The 19,396-nt window shown below is 40.0% G+C and overlaps 1 protein-coding gene across 1 annotated transcript; it reads right to left on the bottom strand.

The window, feature by feature from the left end:
* Positions 1–5,902: 5,902 nt before the first annotated feature.
* On the bottom strand, positions 5,903–15,405 carry TEX12 (testis expressed 12). The gene is made up of 4 exons (XM_036324379.1): positions 13,983–15,405; positions 13,128–13,239; positions 12,987–13,038; positions 5,903–9,937 (listed from the first exon to the last, which is right to left on the bottom strand). Exons 1-4 carry the CDS (start codon positions 14,043–14,045, stop codon positions 9,793–9,795), a joined length of 372 nt encoding a protein of 123 aa, XP_036180272.1. The 5' UTR covers positions 14,046–15,405; the 3' UTR covers positions 5,903–9,792.
* Positions 15,406–19,396: the final 3,991 nt, after the last annotated feature.

The following is a 19,396-nucleotide window of genomic DNA, read 5'->3' as shown; positions in this document are numbered from 1 at the left end:
AAATTGTAAATATTAAAAAAAAAAGTTAGCTATTATTCATGTAGCTTTTTTAAAGCCTTACCCCAAGATATGTTTCATTGATTTTTAGAGAGAGAGGAAGGAAGGGAGGGAGAGAGAGAAACATCAGTTGCCCTGACCAGGGATGGAACCCACAAACCAGGTATGTGCCCTGACTGGGAATCAAACCCACAATCTTTCGTGTACAGGACAATGTTCCAACCAACTAAGCCAACCTGACCAGGACTATTCATGTAACTTTTTTAAAAAAAATATATTTTTATTGATTAAGATATTACATATGTGTCCTTGTCCCCAAGTTACCCTCTACCCCCCGCCCCCGCTCATGCCCTCACACACCCCCCCCCCCGTTGTCCGTGTCCATTGGTTAGGCCTATATGCCTGCATGTAAGTCCTTTGGTTGATCTTTCCCCCTTACCCCCACCCTGCCCTACCCTCCCTCCAAAGCCCGACAGTCCAATCAATGCCTCTCCGTCTCTGGATCAGTCCTTGTTCATCAGTTTATGTTGTTCATTATATTCCACAAATGAGTGAGATCATGTGGTATTTATCCGCTCTCCAGTTCCATCCATGCTGTGGCAAATGGTAAGAGTTCCTTTTTCTTCTTCCTCTTCTTAAAGAATACCTTTCAGCATTTCATATAATGCTGGTTTGGTGGTGATGAACTCCTTTAGCTTTTTCTTATCCGTGAAGCTCTTTATCTGACCTTCTATTCTGAATGATAGCTTTGCTGGATAAAGTAATCTTGGTTGCAGGTTCATGCTATTCATCACTTTGAATATTTCTTGCCACTCCCTTCTGGCCTGCATGGTTTCTGTTGAGAAATCAGCTGACAGTCGTGTGGGTACTCCCTTGTAGGTAACTGACTGTCTTTCTCTTGCTGCTTTTAAGATTCTCTCTTTGTCTTTTGCTCTTGGCATTTTAATTATGATGTGTCTTGGTGTGGTCCTCTTTGGATTCCTTTTGTTTGGGGTTCTCTGCGCTTCCTGGACTTGGAAGTCTATTTCTTTCACCAGGTGGGGGAAGTTTTCTGTCATTATTTCTTCAAATAGGTTTTCAATATCTTGCCCTCTCTCTTCTTCTGGTACCCCTATAATTCTGATGTTGGTACGCTTGAAGTTGTCCCAGAGGCTCCTTACACTATCTTCATATTTTTGGAATCTCTTTTCTTTTTTCTTTTTCAGTTGGGTATTTTTTGTTTCTTTGTATTTCAAATCTTTGACTTGATTTTTGGGATCCTCTTGTCTGCTGTTGGATCTCCGTAGATTATTCTTTATTTCAGTCAGTGTATGCTGAATTTCTAGTTGGTCCTTTTTCATGTCCTCCATGGTCTCACTATACTTATCGAGGGACTCATTAAATTTATCGGCGGTTTCCATAAAATTCTTGAAAAACCTTATAAACGTGGCCTTGAACTCTATATCCAGTCGTTTGCTTTCCTCCATTTCTGCCATTTGTGACCTGTTTCTTTGACTCCGCATTTTGGCTGCTTCCCTGTGTTGATAGAGTGGCTTTGTGTGCTAGGGCCCAGTGGCTCAGCCTCCCCAGTTACCTGAGGTGGACACTCTTGGTGCACCCCCTCGTGGGCTTTGTGCACAGTCTTGTTGTAGCTATGCCTTGGTTGTTGTAGGATCACTGGAAGGAATTGACCTCCAGGGCAATTGGCAGCGAGAATCAGCTGTGTCTGCAGTGGGAGAACTTCTGTGCTGGAGACACCCTTCTGGGGCAAGACTTGCTTCAGTGGGGCTTTGGTGCTCACTGAGACTGCACCCTGAGTGTGTCCCTTATGGATCTGAGGAGTTGTAATCTGGATGGTTCCCCTCTGACCACTGGGTACAGTGGCTCTTGGATCTAAGGAGGTGCTAATTTAGCCTCTGCCTGAGGGTACACAGCAGGAACTAGGAAGAGAACTGCAGATTCCCCTTCCTTTTTTTGGAGATTGGAAGTGCCCTGATGATGCTCAGCTGTGTAGCAATGCAAGCCGCTCTTGGAAGCTCTGGGTCTATCTGGCCCGGCTGTGGTTAGGTAATTACAGGTTGCAAATGGCCGGGGCATTCATATGCAAAAGCCTCTGCCGCAGCCTGGGCGGGGCGGGGTCTCAAGAAATCAAAGGGCGGAGAAAGCAGCTATGGCGGAGCCTCAGCCCTGCCCTAAGGAGTCGCGAGTCCCAGTGTCCCGGCAATGGCTGCAAGCACCTCTGAGGGAAAGCCGCTCTCAAGCTCGCCCGCTGCCAGACAGTCCAGTATCTCCCCGTATGAGTCCTGGGTCCCCAGAGACTTCCCGGAACCGGATTTCAGAGCCGTCGGGAGCTTGTGTCTCCCTCCGGATTCAAAAAGACAGCCGCGTCCTCAGGTGCCAGACCCTTTCCGCGCGAGAGCCCCCGTACCTCTGCACTCCACCTCCGCAGCTCCTCCCGCTCGCAGTGTGCTTTTCTTTCCTTCTAGTTGTAGAATTTACACTCAGCCAGCCCTCCTGTTGTTCTGGATGATGTCCACCTTGTGTTTTTGATGCATTTATCGATTGTTGTGGGAAGCAGCAATTTCCCGGTGTTTATCTATGCCGCCATCTTAGTTTCTCCCTATTCATGTAACTTTTAATGATCAATCAGCAAAGTGTTGGGCACTGCTGAGAGATAAAAAAATACTAGAGCCCTGATGCAAAGGAACTCACCACCTAGTAAACAGACATACAAAGAGGTCGTTTACACTGCAATCAGTGTTTTGTTTGAACACTATTTCTCAAAGTATAATCTGAGGCCTATTTGAAACAGAAATATCTGGTTCTATGGCTAACATGCAGATTCATGGACTCCACTTTGGACCTAACAAATCAGAATTTTTGGGGTAGCGTAAGCAGGTATCTTAGGCATACTAAAATTTGAGAACCACAAAATTAGAGGTATAAAGAGGATGCTTTGAAAACTTAGAGGAAGAAACCCTCAAGTATTTGTCTTACTATTTTTATTAATATATGTATACTTGTCTTATTCTCCTCTTAGATTAAAATAAATTCCCTGAGATCAGGTATTTTACTCCTAGTATTTAAGTAGAATTAAATTGAATACCCTGATAGGGCATTTGTCTGAATAGAGATTCATGAATTTAAAACATTTTATGTTTTAGAAAATATTAAATGTCTATATGTTCTGTATTCTATAGCATGCTCTTCAAACTTGCTAGGTACTTGCTATTGTGGTCAACACCTCCATGAACCCCTTTCTAAAATGTTGCCTTCCCAGACATTGCACTTTTCAAACATTCCTGTTTCCTCTTGTTTGCTTTATGCCAGCTTTATAACCACTAGCTGACACTTTGGACAAGTTACTCATCACTTTGAACCATAGGATTTTTAATGATAAACAAGGATAATGGGGATAAATGGAAAATAATACCTCCCATTCATGTCTATAATCATAACCAAATATAATGACAGTCCTAATTTTCAAATGTTAATTCCCTTCATTAGCTCCTTTCCCCCTTATCACCTCATGAATGTATTCCTAAGGTCTGATCTTGGACCTTTACTCTTTAATCTCACCAGTCTTCCTTGGAAGTCTCATCTAGACCCTTAATTTTACCAATTACTTTTTGCAAGTGGCCCAACATGTCAAAAGAGAATTCTTCACTTTCCTCCTACCAAATCAATTTCCCATCTGCTAAATCACCTAGCTGCAAACTTTCTGTGGGCCTTGAATTCCTTTTCACATTCACTAAGTGGTTAAATTCTGCTGACTATACCCACATAGGGCTAGAAAGAGGATGCTAAGGGGATGATATAGGGTAGTCAGTATAAATTACTAGGGTTCAGAAGTTTGCAAGGTGCATGAAGCAAATCTTTCGCAAAAATTTTTACCAGTCCAGCCGTCATGGGCAACCTCACACATTTTTCTTCTGGCTTGAACCTGTCTTCATCAGCACTGATGCTTCAACTCTTCTTGCCTATCAGTCAGTTCCTTTCTTTACTATCCTAATTTAGGCCCTCACACCTGTTAGGTGGATATTATCACAGCCTCCTACTTGAAAGGAGAAACTAGATAAGGAAGCTATCTTCTAAACCAGAGCTTCCTAATGTGTGGGCCTTTTGATCCCTTTAAGCCAGTGGTTCTCAACCTTCTGGTCCTTTAAATAGAGTTCCTCATGTTGTGACCCAATAATAAAATTATTTTCGTTGCTACTTCATAACTGTAATGTTGCTACTGTCATGAATCATAATGTAAATATCTGATATGCAGGATGGTCTTAGGCGACCCCTGTGAAAGGGTCATTCAACTGCCAAAGGGGTCGCGACCCACAGGTTGAGAACCGCTGCTTTATCTATTGGGATGGCCCAAGGCCCCAGGCCAGTAGCCTCCTGCTCTAAGCAGTTCCCATCCAATTTACGCTAGTGTGAGAAAAATTTTATCATTTTCTGTGTGCTGTGATGGGGGAAAGGTTGGGAAGCACTGCTACTTAATCTTCCTAAATACAGATTTTATTATAGCACATATTGTTCCATAAAACTTTCACAAATGACTCCTCATTGTCTACCAAGTAAAGTCTAAACTGTGATGAAGGCACTGTATACTCTCAGAGCAACCTACCTGTCCAGTTCTGCCTCTCACTAATGCCTTCCACCCCAGCCAATCTGGACCATTCCCCATTCTCTTCTCATCATAACTGTACCCTTCTCTTCACCTAGGGTATTTCCCATATCCTTCACGTGAAATTCACTTGCCTCACTCATCCTTCATGATCCAGGGCCCATGTCACCTGTTTTATAAATACAACGTTCTTATTTCCTATAGCAAGAACTGATTCTCCTTAGTCTGGCCTCACATCCCATCTGTTTTAGCTCTTATGGCACCTATCATATCCTATTTTGTGCAATAAAGATGAACATACTTTATAACCTCTACTGCCAGTACTCCTTGAGTACAGGGCAGGGGTGGGCAACCTTTTTGTGAGTGCATGCCAAAACCAGCAAAATCTCTGACTCAAAATTCTTCTGCGTGCCAACCCTAACTTTTTGAGAACATGCTACGCCTACTTGATATCTCTTAAGGTGTACTTATGTGAAGAACCTTGAAGAAATAATAAAATTCATCCGAGCGACAAAAACACAGTATATGATGATGAAAAATACATTTATTTTTTAATGTATACATGTACACTGATAGTCTGACAGAAAACTTTCTGACTCTGTTTGATATTATCAGTGGGACTTTTGCTGCTGCATCACTGATGACAGATATTTCGTGACCTTCAGAGATATGCACGAGCTATTACTTTCATCCATCAGGCTACTCCTATTACGAGACTTAACAAAATTCATCACTGAGAACAAAGATTCACAAGCATATATGGATGAAAACATGGAGAGTAACCCTGTTGCAAAGTTTTTTAAACAGAAAAAATTTTCTGGAATGGCATTCCAAGTCCTCAATAGTTCATTTTCGACACTTCTCTCTGGTACTCCTGTCTCTAATCGTTTTTTTTCAATGTTTTCCAAGTCAACTCTAAGGTCAATAAATTTCTGCTTCCAAATTGAGCTACTCTGAAATTCAATCAACTGCATTTCGAAGTCAGCCATGTCCATGCATGAAAACATTTGTAAGTTTAGTTCCTGCAGTTTCATACTGTCTGGAAACCTCATGAATTTTGCTGTCTCTTCCAGTTCTCTGAATTTTGCAAATCTTGAGAAGAACTGCTCAATAGTTGACTCGATGATGTTTAAAAACAGCTTTTGAAGGCTTTGACAATCTGTTCTGTCATCTTTTGGGAGGTCTTTGATGTGCCTCTTGAGGTTTGGGAAATATCTAAATCTCTCACCATCCACATCCCTCTTAAAGACTTCCAATTTCTTTTCAAAAGCCTTTATGTAACCAAACATAACATCAAGTGTCTTGCCAGTTCCTTGTAATTTAACATTTAAGTCATTCAAATGTTCACAAAAATTGTAAATGGAAGATTATGAGAGGGTTTCACGTGCCAGCTAAAGTTACTGGTGTGTCAGTTTGGCACGCGTGCCAGGGGTTGCCCACCCTGGTATAGGGTCTTGGTTTTGCCTTCACCCTCACACCTAACACATTGCCTTGCATTAAATTATTGAATTAAATAATTTTAAAATGTATAGTGCACATCAGTAATATTTCTCATAGCTCCATATCAGCCAATTTCAATAAATAAAAGCATGTAACAATAGTAGCTATAATAGAAAGCTAGAAAAAACAACAACAAAGGTTTTAAGGGATTCCCCAGAATGCAAATAAAAGAACCAGACATTTACATTAGAGGATATAGCAGTGATTTTCAATTGAGAAAGGTCTAAATAGTGAATACTCTTCCTATTACAGATTCAAGAGAATCCTGAAACCCTGAATCTTGTCCCTATATGTCGTATAAAACATACAAATGGAAAGGCTGTTTCCCTGACAAGTAAACAAATCCTGACTCTGTCTTAACTCCCAGCTCTGCACTTGCTGCCTGTATCTGCTCCAAAAAGAGTGGAAAACTTTAGAAGCTGCCAGTATTCTTCAGAAAAGGCACAGAATTCTACGTTCCTGCTGGAAGGAAGAGGAGGGGGCAGTAAATCTCCTACCTGGGTTCCAATGTACTATCACAGATCTGAAACCCACTGCAATGGAAGATTGCTGACGAAACGGAGAGTTGAAAAAATATTTTTATATTGTTAAGTAGCAGCAGATCCTGTGGTTTCCAAATCCTCTCTCATTAGCAGTGTGGCAAAATATACTTCCTGGACTGTCCCTGGCTCACTGACAGAACAGGAGGGAAAGTTGGGGGGAGGGGACAGAGGCAAGGCTTCAAAACACAGGCAATCTCTCTTCCGCTCAATTCCAAGACAAGTTTCCCAACAACCTATCTATACTAAGCAGCTGTTTGAAATACTGGTCTCCCTCCCTAACTCTCCTTTTCAAATCTGTCCTTGCACTATAATTAAGCAGTTGATCCAGGAATGGATTTCATTAAGCCACTCCTCTCCTCTGAAAGATTCAGATCTCCTCTTTCCTTAGAGAATAAAGTCCAAATGTAATCTGTCAACAAGGGACTCTACAATCTGGCCACAACCTACCTTTAATCCTTTGTCTCTCTGCCTTTCTAGCATTTCATTCTTCCTTTTCTTTTGTATTCATTTAATTTACAAAGCATTTTCTCATGATCTAGTATAAATAAAGCCCTGTGAAGGTATGTCCTTTTAAAAAGTTATAACCATACATAATTTTGTTGATTTGACAAACATTTTTGAGCACCAATGTATCAAATACTGTGCTACAAATTGAGGATACCAAGAAACAGAATTTAATCCCTACTCTCTAGCAGTTTCTACTTTATTCCCCTTTGTAAATTCTCAGTCCAATAAAAATAACTCTAAATATACCACATTTTTGTTCTTCTGGGCCTTTGAACAAACTTTTCCCTGCCTGAAATATCCTCCTTCTTTCCTTTACAAAAACCCATTTCAAAACCTACCCCTCTGACCCTCTGCTCCCACTAGGAGTTACTACCACTGCCACAGAGATACTTTTAACATTTACATATCATGTTTTCCCAGCAAAGGTATGTAAGTGTATTTCAAGAAAGGAGTGGTTAAAATTGTCAGAAGGGAGAAAAAAAAGTATCTTAAACTATTCTGTATTTCCCACAGTGCCTAGCACAATATGATGCACAAAGATATTCAATATATATTTTGGCTTATAATCAGTGAAAAGTATAAACTTGAAAATTTTATTGAAATATTAGAAGTGTAAATTAAAGGGCAATGGTATGCCTACAAAAGCATATCTCCAGAGGTGAGATAATTATTCTTGTTTATGTGGATGGTACCAAAGACATCAAAATTTGATTTAAAAAAATAAGCCTTAATTAGGCATTCAGGAACTTTTGCCTTTTGTTCTGACCAGTAAACACATTTTTTCACTAAAAATCAGTTTCAGTCTTTTTTTCCCCCCAGTTTTATTTTTTTTCTTTATTAGGGTATTACATATGTGTCCTTACAGTTTCAGTCTTAATCATACCAAATAATCAAATCAATACTCTGAACCTGCACAGGGAAGAATCAGATGCTGAAGAATGGTAACACCATCAAGATATAACAAGTATATTATGAAATCTGTTCTGAAACATTCTGTTAGCCTTGGCTTTCACATTAATAATAAATGCTTAGGAAAGAAATAACTCAAGACTTCTAATGATGGGCCAGTATAGTCATCTTTGTATTTAGAACATTCAAGAACTCTATAAGGTAACAGAATAACTCAAAATCCAGGTGATAAGGCATATCAATTCAAATACAGTCTTCTGGCTGCATTTAATATTTAAAAATCCCATTTCTATTAGTTACTTCATTGACCTCCATTAGTGTACCCCTATAGAAACCTAATAATTTTCCCACTTCATAATAAACAATATTTTTAGAAAATGTTCTTACTGTTTTTAATCCTTCCTTGTATGAGTATTTATGCTATATGGTAAGTATATATACCTTCAAATAGTCATTTCATGAAATGAGAGTTTATTTTAACATTTACAAGGCAGCAAGGTAAACATGCTAACCACCTAAAAAATATCAAATTCCTTGTGGTATTGTTTATAAATATGTCCAAATTTGTGATTGCTTATATCAGCAAAGTATATATACAATAGATTAAATTATCTATGTTTTTAAAATATATGCTATGATTATTAAAAATCTGATTAATATAGTCATGACATATAATTATATAACATATTAGAAATTTGTAATAAAATCACAGCAGTACCTTCCAATAAAGGGAGAAATTATTTTAGCTAGATAAGTATTAGAGATCTGCTAGTCCAAATTCAATTTCTGAATTATAATAGGATTGAAATGACTCAACAGTCACCTTGTTGTTTACCCAATCTCTTTACATTTGGATCACTAATTTTATCCCATACCACACAATTGCTAATGCTTCTACTAAGTACAATTCATCAATATGGTTGTATAAAAAAAGCCAACTTGCCCTAACCGGTTTGGCTCAGTGGATAGAGTGTCAGCCTGCGGACTCAAGGGTCCCAGGTTCGATTCCTGTCAAGGGCATGTACCTTGGTTGTGGGCACATCCCCAGTAGGGAGTGTGCAGGAGGCAGCTGATCGATGTTTCTTACTCTCTATCCCTCTTCCTTCCTCTCTGTAAAAAATCAATAAAATTACTTTTCTTAAAAAGCCAACTCATATAAGGTCTGGTTATTTCTGGTTTTTATTTTAGCACAAGAAAATAATTTTAAACAAAAAAACTTTTATTAATCATGTATAATAACTAATAGTGAAATAATCAAATGATTATTTTAAATAGCAAGAGCACATATAGTTTTCTACATACTGAGAAACTGGACAAATCACATTTAGGTTTTAATTTTTTTTATAATACTAACCATGAAAAACATTTTAAAACTATCTCCAATGCCATCTTCTACTTAATTAAAATATTCCCCAAAAAAGTACAATATTGTTAAACATTATCAAATTAACTCATTGCATCCTCTTTTAGAAGTTGAAGACTAGTTTTTTAAAAAAAAGAATTAATAATAATTTAAATAACTTACACTTTTATACACTACACCAAAGAGTTGACCCTCAAAAGAAAACATATTAATATCCAGTTTAAAGCTCCCTTTAAGTCTAGAAAAGAAATTCAAGGTGTTTCCCCTTCTATGTTTAAGGTATACATTTTCCACAGCTTTCAGAGCACAAATGTCATTCTTTCCTTACAACAATAATGGGTTTAAATTATCAGCTTATTTTAAGTACACAACTTTTAACTGTGTAGTGTATTTGCAATAACTGTAAATCTCTGTCTCAGGAGCTCTCTTTTTTGTACTAGAAAGTTTTCAATAGTATTGGCTTCTTTGAAGAGTCCTTCTATCTCGTCGATATAAGAAGCATCTACTGCTGCTCTCTCACTAATGGGGAAAAAAGGTTAATGTTAGACTAAATAGTTATAACATCAAAAACACTATCATAGTGATGTTCTCTTTTATGCTATATTTTTTAGCTATTTCATTTAAATAGCTTTGAACATCAGAAAGCTTCAATAATTTACAAACACTTTGATACAAGTTATATTAATCTCACAAATATTTTTGACTACTCAAATTCTCCTGACACAGCAGAATGTGTACCTTATACATTATAATTCTAATATCAAACTATATGCAGTCATGCTTCACTTAACGACAGGTATATGTTTTCAGAAATGTGTCTTCAGGTGATTTGATCATGTGTGAACATCACAGAGTACACTTATACAAACCTAGACAATAGATAGCCTAGTACACACCTAGGCTATGCAGTATATTCTATTGCTCCTACTCTACAAGCCTGTACAGCATATTACTGTACTGAATACTATAGGGAATTATGACACAAAGGTAAGCATTTATCTAAACATTAAAAAGGTAAATACACCATATAAAAAATTTTTAAATGGTACACCTGTATAGAGCACTTACCATGAACAGAGTTTACAGAACTGAAAGTTGCTCTCGTGCGTGGTGGTGAGTGAATGTGAGGCCTAGGGCATTCACTACTATAGGCTTTATAAACACTGTCCCACAAGCCCTCCCCGCTACTGATCAGGAACAGAACAAGGAAGCTGCCAGTGCTACTCCATGAACAGGAATGTGGGCTGGATTGACTGAAATTATCAAGGAGAAACTGGCTTGGCAAGGTGTAAATCACCATAATAGTGACTACCAGGAGGGACTGAAAGGTGGCCTGAGGGTCAGCAGGAATAAAAAATCAAGATGGAATGATACAGGAGCACAGGGGATAGTCATGGCAACTGCATGTTGGAGTAGTGGTCATATTAAGGAACTCTGTGATACTCTGTTTGTTTTTAAAAGAGCATGTTTAGCCGAAGCCGGTTTGGCTCAGTGGATAGAGCATCGGCCTGCGGACTGAAGGGTCCCAGGTTCGATTCCGGTCAGGGGCATGTACCTGGGTTGCGGGCACATCCCCAGTGGGAGATGTGCAGGAGGCAGCTGATCGATGTTTCTCTCTCATCGATGTTTCTAGCTCTCTATCTCTCTCCCTTCCTCTCTGTAAAGGTTCAGTGAACTATATTAAAAAAAAAAAAAAAAAAAAAAAGAGCATGTTTAATATGGAGAGGATATAGAACTGAGGACTCAATATTTTTAGTTCCATTGACTTCTTCTGACATAAAGAACTCTCTTTGGCACTGAATTGATGGAAGACAAAGTTTATCTATGTTTACATCATTATAACCTGAAAATATTCCCAAAGTACAGGGATAGGCTGCCTCCATACTGCCACAGAAAATTTTCACTAACGTGACAGTGGCACTTAATATTTAAGATGGCTCCCAGAGAACTGTGTCATTTTATAGGATCTTAGGTTTCCAACAAAGAATTTACAGCAAAGTACTCTGAAGACTATAAACCTACATCTGGGAGGACTATAGCACCCTCTGAATATGTAGCGCTGGAACAGGGGGAACAGGCTCCTCTGTGCTGAATCAGGCAGTGCCTGACTGATTGGGATATACTCTGTGCACTCAAAATTGAGGTGCCATGGCCCTGGCCTGGTAGCTCAGCTGGTTAGATCATACACCAAGGTTGTGGGTTTGATCCCCAGTCAGGGCATATACAAGAATCACCATAACTAAGTGGAACAGCAAATCGATGTTTCTCTCCTCTCTCTTCTCTCTCTCTCTCAATCTCTCTCCACATAATTAATCAATAAAAAGTGATTGATTTTTTTTTTTAATTGAGGTTCTGTCAGTGACAGGGAATCTATTGCCAAGCCCCACAGATACTGGGCCCATCTGAGGAAAAATAATCCCTCCTGAGCCACATATTCTTTCATTTCTTACAGGAAATTCTGCTCCATTAGAATTTTATGGGACCATTGTCGTACTTATGATCTATTGTTGACCGAAACATTATATGGTACATGATTACACATTATTTTAACAGCCACACAACCATTATTTAAATACAATGACTGTCCCGTAGTTTTTTAAAAAAACACCTTACAGCCCTGGCTGGTGTGGCTCAGTTGGTTGGGCACCATCCCATGCAGTGAAGGGTTGCCAGTTCTATTCCCAGTCAGGCCACATGCCCAGGGTTTCGGGCTTGATCCCTGGTAGGGGTCATACAGGAGGCAGTTGATTGATGTTTTGCTCTCACATCGACATTCCCCTCTCTCTCTCTCTCCCTCTCCCTTCCTTGCTTTCTAAAAAATCTTTTAAAAAAGAATAAATACATAAATTTAAAAATACCTTATAAAACATGATAATCTCAGATCAATAAAATATTAAAATTCATCCTTCAAATACATATGGATATTTAAATATTTCATAAATATATTTATTTATCTTTAATATCACTCCATTTTTATCATTAACTTCACCAAATGGTAGTTTTCTCAAAGAGGTTTTATCATAAAATTTTAAATGTTATATCATTTAATTAGAAACCAAAATATATCCAGCCTAGTATTCGTAGTGGTAATAGCAAAACAGGATACTTAGTGAAAAAGTTAGGCTCCTGCCAGTGTCCTCAGTGGTTAGAGTGTCAGCCCATGCACTGAAGGGTCTCAGGGTTTGATTCCTGGTCAATGCACGCACCTCGGTTGCAGGTTAGATCCCCCAGCCTGTCAGGGCGTATGCGGGAAGCAACCAATCCATGAATCTCTCTCACATCAATGTTTCTCTTTTCTCACTTATTTCTCTCCCCTCTCTCCCTCTCTTCCACTCTCTCTAAAAATCAATGGAAAAAATACCCTTGGGTGAGAACTAAGGACAACAAAAAAGTTGGGGTTATTCTTTGAAAATAACAAACTAAATTATTATAAGAAATTGAGGTCGAATTTAAAAATTCCAAAATTATAGTAACTGGATAGGTTCTGCAGTCACTGAACATAAAGTTCCCATATGGAATTTCCTGAAGAAAACTTCTAAGATCAAGACTCAAAAATATAAGTACTTACCTTAAAATCTTTGCATATGTAGACAACATTAGATTAATTTCCTTGCTCATATCTATTAAAAAAACACTGAGTTATGAAATATAACAAAGCTTCTGTATTATAAAAATAAGTATATAGAAATATAAGCATTTTATACAACACCATTCAAATCTTTCTCCAGGGATTCATCTTTATCAAATAGTCCAGAGCTTTCAGAGAAAGAGGAATCTGATTTTCCAAGAGAAGACAGTTGTGGACTATCTGGCATTTGAGGCTAATACAAGAAAGTAAAAGAAAATAGGTAAACAGTTAACAGGATCCTTAGGATATATACATTCTATTTTTTTAAAAGCAAATAAAACACCTTTCATAAAAAAAGGAAACATGCTAGAAACTATATGCTCTTGTCATTTGTTAATTATATTTGAAATTAAATGCTAATTAGTTTGAAATTTTATTACCAAGGAAACTTTTAGTCCCAACAAGCACCTGGTTCAATATACTAAATTTTATTTTTACTTTTTTGAATATGTTATTAACCCCCTGATGAAAAAGTTTCCTGTACCTTGAACCAGTAGATGTTTCCATAGCTATATAGTAAACTTTCCATTTAGACAATAGCCAAATGCTTGAAAATTTTTGCAAGATAACAATGTCCCAAATGCAAACATCAATTGGTGGAAACAGTAGTGAAGAAAGGCAGAATAGTGTTCTAATTTTAAAAGATCAGCAACTCCAGCAAAATAAGTATTTGAAGTCCTAGATATCATAAAGATATGAACCCACTTGTGCCTCTAGATACAAATTACCACGAAGAAATCTCCTGATAGTTTCTTGGAGGTTTCCCCATATACTTAGTAAAAAAGCAGCTGGAGTCAATATAGTTCCTGCTGGGACAATCCCAGCTCTGGGAATACGAAAACTTAAATTCCATTTATCAACAGAACTTTCTTAAATGGAAGATATTTGAGAAGTATATAAAATAAAGTATTAAGGCTCTGGGAGCATAGAGATTACCTCCAACTCTCTTGGTCTCTTGCAATTTCTAGTATCAGGTTTTACAAGGTGATTTGCCATCATAACCTGGAGGCAAGAGCTGCAAAATTTTGAGCAACACCAAACTTAAGTACAAACTCCAAGCTACACACACAGATCTCTTGAATCTTCCCACCCACTGCCACTGTTCATTTAGGCTCTCATTACCGGTCACTTACCTAAACTTCACAATCTCTCCTTTCTCTAAGTCATCCTACCAACTGCTGTTTGGGCAGTCTTTCAAAACTGATTACCATACTCCCTGAACTTTCAAAACGGTAATTACTGCATTCCCTTATCTCAAAAAACGTGTCCTTGCGTACTCATTGCTCCAGAATAAGTTCAAATTCCATCCAAAGTCCTACATCACCTGGGGCTAACCTACCATTCCCCTGATTTTCGTTGACTCCCTCTGTGTACAGTCAGCCAAACTGGTGTCTGGCACTTCCGCCTCGTTTCCGGATTCATCTAAGATGCTTCTACCTTCACAATGTCTCAGTGTCCAAGCAGATATCATTGCTCATCTGAGTCTATCTCATCTCTGACAGACATGAAAACCGGGGCGAAGACAGCTGACCAACCTCAACCAGGTAAAACTGGGACTGGACCAGATCTCTTCTAGCCTGAGGTCACTTCCATGGTCTTCTTCTGTTTTCATAGAGCATCAAATTTTACCTCTAAGTAACTTTTCTACTAGTTCTGAAGATAATTTCCCTATGTATCCGAAAGATTATGTTGACTAAAGAAAAACTGTTGAAGCCTAAAATGGTATAGTCCCTACATCTCAAGTCATCAATGTACAGCATTTAGCTTGATTTCGAGAAAGTATGCTGATGTGGATAACTGTAATCGGCTTGACTAGTCACATATAATCTTCATTTATATAAGCCAGCAACAACTAGTAATAAATATGTCTGTTCGGTGAATTCCCTACAATGCTGCCGCCTTCCTGCCAGCCTCCAGTCAACAGGCCTCGGCGCCACCACAGCAACACGCAGAAAATACCACTGAGCCCCGCTTCCTGCCAGCTTCCGGTTCCTGCCAGCCTCGCCTCAGCGCCACCTCAGCAACACGCAAAAAATACCACCGGGGCACCGCTTCCTGCCAGCTTCCCGCTAACAGGCCTCGGTGCCACCTCAGCAACACGCAGAAAATACCACTGGGCCCCGGTTCCTGTCAGTCTCCGGTCAACAGGCCTCGGTGCCACCACAATAACACGCAGAAAATACCACCGAGCCCCGCTTCCTGCCAGCTTCCGGTTCCTGCCAGCCTCGCCTCAGCGCCACCTCAGCAACACGCAAAAAATACCACCGGGGCACCGCTTCCTGCCAGCTTCCCGCTAACAGGCCTCGGTGCCACCTCAGCAACACGCAGAAAATACCACCGGCCCCGCAGGCTCCGCCCGGGAGTCTGAGGACTCCCAGAAGCCCACTGACAGTGGTTCTCCTCCTCCTTCCCCTTTATCCTCCCTTTCCTCTTCCACCTCTTCTCTCCTCCCTCAGAGTAACTGCACGCGCACGCTTGTCAACTGAAAACTTTACAACTAGGTCATTCTCCTTCTGGAGAAAATGAATGTCCTGTCACCACACAGGGACGGCCTCGGCGGGTGACAGGCGTTCGAGGCCTGGGCCCGCTGTGCAGTCTAAGGCCGCCTCACACGCCCTGTCTTCCCGGCCTCCTCTTCTCCTCAGGCCGCCTCTCAGCCTCCTGCTTCACTTCCCGCCCCTCTCCCCTCCCTCCTGGCGAGACCCCCGGGAGGCCGCACCCTCTCCCCTGCCCTCCCACAAGCACAGGCCGCCATCCCGCCAGCCCCGCCCAAACCAGTCCACCGGGTGCCCAGGACCTCTCCGCGCCAGCTGCTCTCCCGCCAGCAGCTGCCAGACCACGGGAAACAGAGCCCCGGTCGCGAGTGCGCAGACTCCGTGGGCGGTGGGAGCTGGGCGTTCCCGGCAGTCAGCGCGTGCCAGTCACGTGACCGGCAGCCACCGCCTCTGGAGCCCGGCTAGCAGGGCGCTCAGTCACCGAAAGAGGCTTTTTCCCTCCGCTCCTCTCCCACTCATCCCTTCGACATGGAATCTCCATAAAACGAAGATCTCTGCCCGCTTTCCACTGTGAGGAAGAAGAGACAAATCTGAGACTGTTCTCCCCTAAAAGAACATGGAAGAATTGTCAGAACCAGGCCAGACTGTGCCCAGCCGCCTGAGTCGCAGTAAAGGAGCACAAAACAGGACACCCACCGCCACGTTCACATCCGATTCCAGGTGGTTGGGGTGACGGAAGGGTTTATACTGAGTTCCCCTGGCTGCGAGCAAGACTTCTTGACCAGAGCCTTCATCCCTTGACCCCTTTTTCTTTGGGGCAACAGAACTTCGAGAATCACGGGATCTTCGGAAATCACTTTCTTGGTGTGTAAACGAGTTTAGTTCACTTAATTGACAGCTTTCAAAAATATATATTTTGTAGCATGCATGACCCACATCCTTGAAGCTTAGTCTATTGGGCGCTTTAATGTGGCGACTTTGCCCTGCAATTTCAAAGATAGGCATTCTAAACATGCCCAGTTAGCTGATGTGGAAGGGGAAAAAAGGATATCAGCTCGTAAAACAAAGGTCACTGACAACCTCCCCCCCCATAAATTCCGGGTGCCCGATCTTACACCTGTCAAAATTTATGGCCCACGCTTTACCCTGGACTGGCAGGGAGGACTTGCAGGAGGAGTCCTCGCCTCCTGTGTCTTCAACAAGCCCTGCAGGAAGAGCTGTGTTTGTTTACCGCAGAACTCCATGGCACTGGCAGCCCCTCGCGTGACTTCCTCTTCCCCTCGGTCAAGTACCTCCTCTTCTTTTAAAAAAAAAATATATATATATTTCTTTATGGATTTCAGAGAGGAAGGAAGAAGGAGAGAGACATAGAAACATCAATGATAAGAGAGAATCATTGATTGGCTGCCTCCTGCACGCCCCCTACTGGGGATCAAGCCCACAACCTGGGCATGTGCCCTTGGTCGGAATCGAACCTGGGACCCTTCAGTCCGCAGGCGGAGGCTCTATCCACTGAGCCAAACCGGCTAGGGCTATCTCCTCTTCTTCATCCGGGCGACAAGCTCCGTGGTGAGCCATGGCTGCGCGTTTGGGATTGTGACCTTTCTTTTTCCTGAATAAATACTTTTCTGTGAGGGGATACCGACCCGACTTTTGTTAATAATTGACACACCTTGGCAAATTATATTTAACACATACATTTTCATGTTTTCCCCCTTTGGCTTATTTAAATGGTAGTTGTCATACAGACTTGTCAGTATTACGTGTATGTTTGTTTGTTGGCTGTCTGTGGGAAAGCCAGTTGTTTTAAATAAGTTCCTAGAACACACACACTCAATGTGTCTAACTTTATTTGCTAATATTGTGAAATATCAGTCACTCAGTAAAACTAGGCTACATAAGGGTGGTGCAGTCACTGACAGTCTTGAAAGGATCCCAATCATCGTCTGAGAGCTGATAACCACCTACGTTGAAATTTTCCCCATCTGTGGTAAAGTGAGGAAAAAAGTAATGAAAATCCCATAAAGCCAATGTATTTACTTTAAAGAATTGCCATTTATTCTAACACTATGTCCTTCCTAATGTTTTTTGGTGTTAAAGTGTCCTTTCAGCCAAAACCGGTTTGGCTCAGTGGGTAGAGCGTTGGCCTGCGGACTGAAGGGTCCCAGGTTCGATTCCGGTCAAGGGCATGTACTTGGGTTGCGGGCACATCCCCAGTGGGAGATGTGCAGGAGGCAGCTGATCGATGTTTCTCTCTCATCGATGTTTCTAACTCTCTATCTCTCTCCCTTCCTCTCTGTAAAAAATCAATAAAATATATATATTTTTAAAAAGTGTCCTTTCATGAACTAATCTTAAACTTAATAAAATTTAATGTCCTTATTTAAAATATAAACTTATGCACTCAGCATTTATCTCTTCTTCATTATTATAATTATTGTTATTATTATTATTATGGTCCATTAAATCCCAAAGTGTGGAAAATACTGATCTAATTCCTCTCCCAGCTTTCACAGTGTATGATCTCTAAACAGGTAGTTAGCTAGTTCTTAAAATATTTCCAGGAAAAAATTATTCTACCTAATACATAAATGTCTACATCAGATTAAGAGAACACTATGGACATTTTATTTTACTTTTAAAATCTTGTCTCCATTGCATAAGCTAAATGAGTACAAATAAGTGAGAGGGTGTGGAGGGTTATAGTTTTCCAGTGGTTTAAAATATTCAAAGGGCTACCATCATCTCATTTAATCTTCACAAACAACCCTATGAAGTAGGTAGAACATTTGGGTTACTCTGTAAAATATAAAAATTTTTAAAAAATGTGTGTCCCAAAACTAAGAAATAGGTTGTTATGCATTCTACATTGTTACAGTTGGAGAAAGGTAATTGGCAATAAGTCATTTAAAATTAACTTGTTTGGTCCTCTGCTACTGATCATTGTTTGACTCCACTTCATACTTTCATGTTGACTGGCCCAATTGGACATTACAGTTGGAGGATGAAAACTCGTTATCTCAATGTCAATCATATGTGCATTCTTATCATACACTCCTCTCTTTTTTTATCATACACTTCTTAAATGTGCACTTTTTTCTTCTGATAACCACCACACCAAGTACCTCCCATCATCCTGCCATAGACTTATTTTGTAATCACTACTGTGGGCATGATGTTTTTATGATCTTATAAAATTAAAACACTCTTGTTGAAAACCAAACCAACAAACAAAATATAAAACTAGCTGCTAATGTAAGCATTTTTTTTTTCCTAACTCTAGAACCCCTCTGTTTCCTTATAGTCTCTGTACTGGCAAAAAAGCAAAAACCAAAAGTCACTTTGCTAAATTCCTTGCTAGCAAGGTAGTATGATTTAGCATATGTTCAAGAAAAAAAAAATTGTCTAAAAAGCTTTGTTTCTACTAATTATTTCCAAGACTGTGATATTTACATTTTGCTTCTCAAAAGTTATGTTTTAGGTGCTATAATTACATTACATGAATTATTCTAATAGGGCTAATTATTCAGCACTGTTTAAGAAAGTTTTGTGCTGAAGTACGAGAAGAAAGTCTCAAACAGATTAAGTGAAAAAGATGCTTTCAATTGACAGATGGTTTTTCTAAAGTTAGTTGGATATATACTTCAGAAAGAGGGACAAACTTTAAGCAGTCAGAACTCCAATTTTTACAGAAGAAATTATTTCATTAAAATAATGGTGGTACATTAAAAAAAAATACCCACATTCTTTGACAATTTATTTCAAGTTCTATTGCCCTAAGAGAGAGCCCACAGTTAAAGGCGGGTCCAAGACGTGCCAAGTCTCCTCCCTCCAATTTTCTTCCTCGTTCCTCCC

This window comes from Myotis myotis, unplaced genomic scaffold (genome assembly GCF_014108235.1).
Source record: "Myotis myotis isolate mMyoMyo1 unplaced genomic scaffold, mMyoMyo1.p scaffold_m19_p_10, whole genome shotgun sequence".
NCBI lineage: Eukaryota > Metazoa > Chordata > Mammalia > Chiroptera > Vespertilionidae > Myotis > Myotis myotis.
The sequence above is the reverse complement of the archived record's forward strand: the minus strand, read 5'-3'. Positions and strand labels throughout refer to the sequence as shown.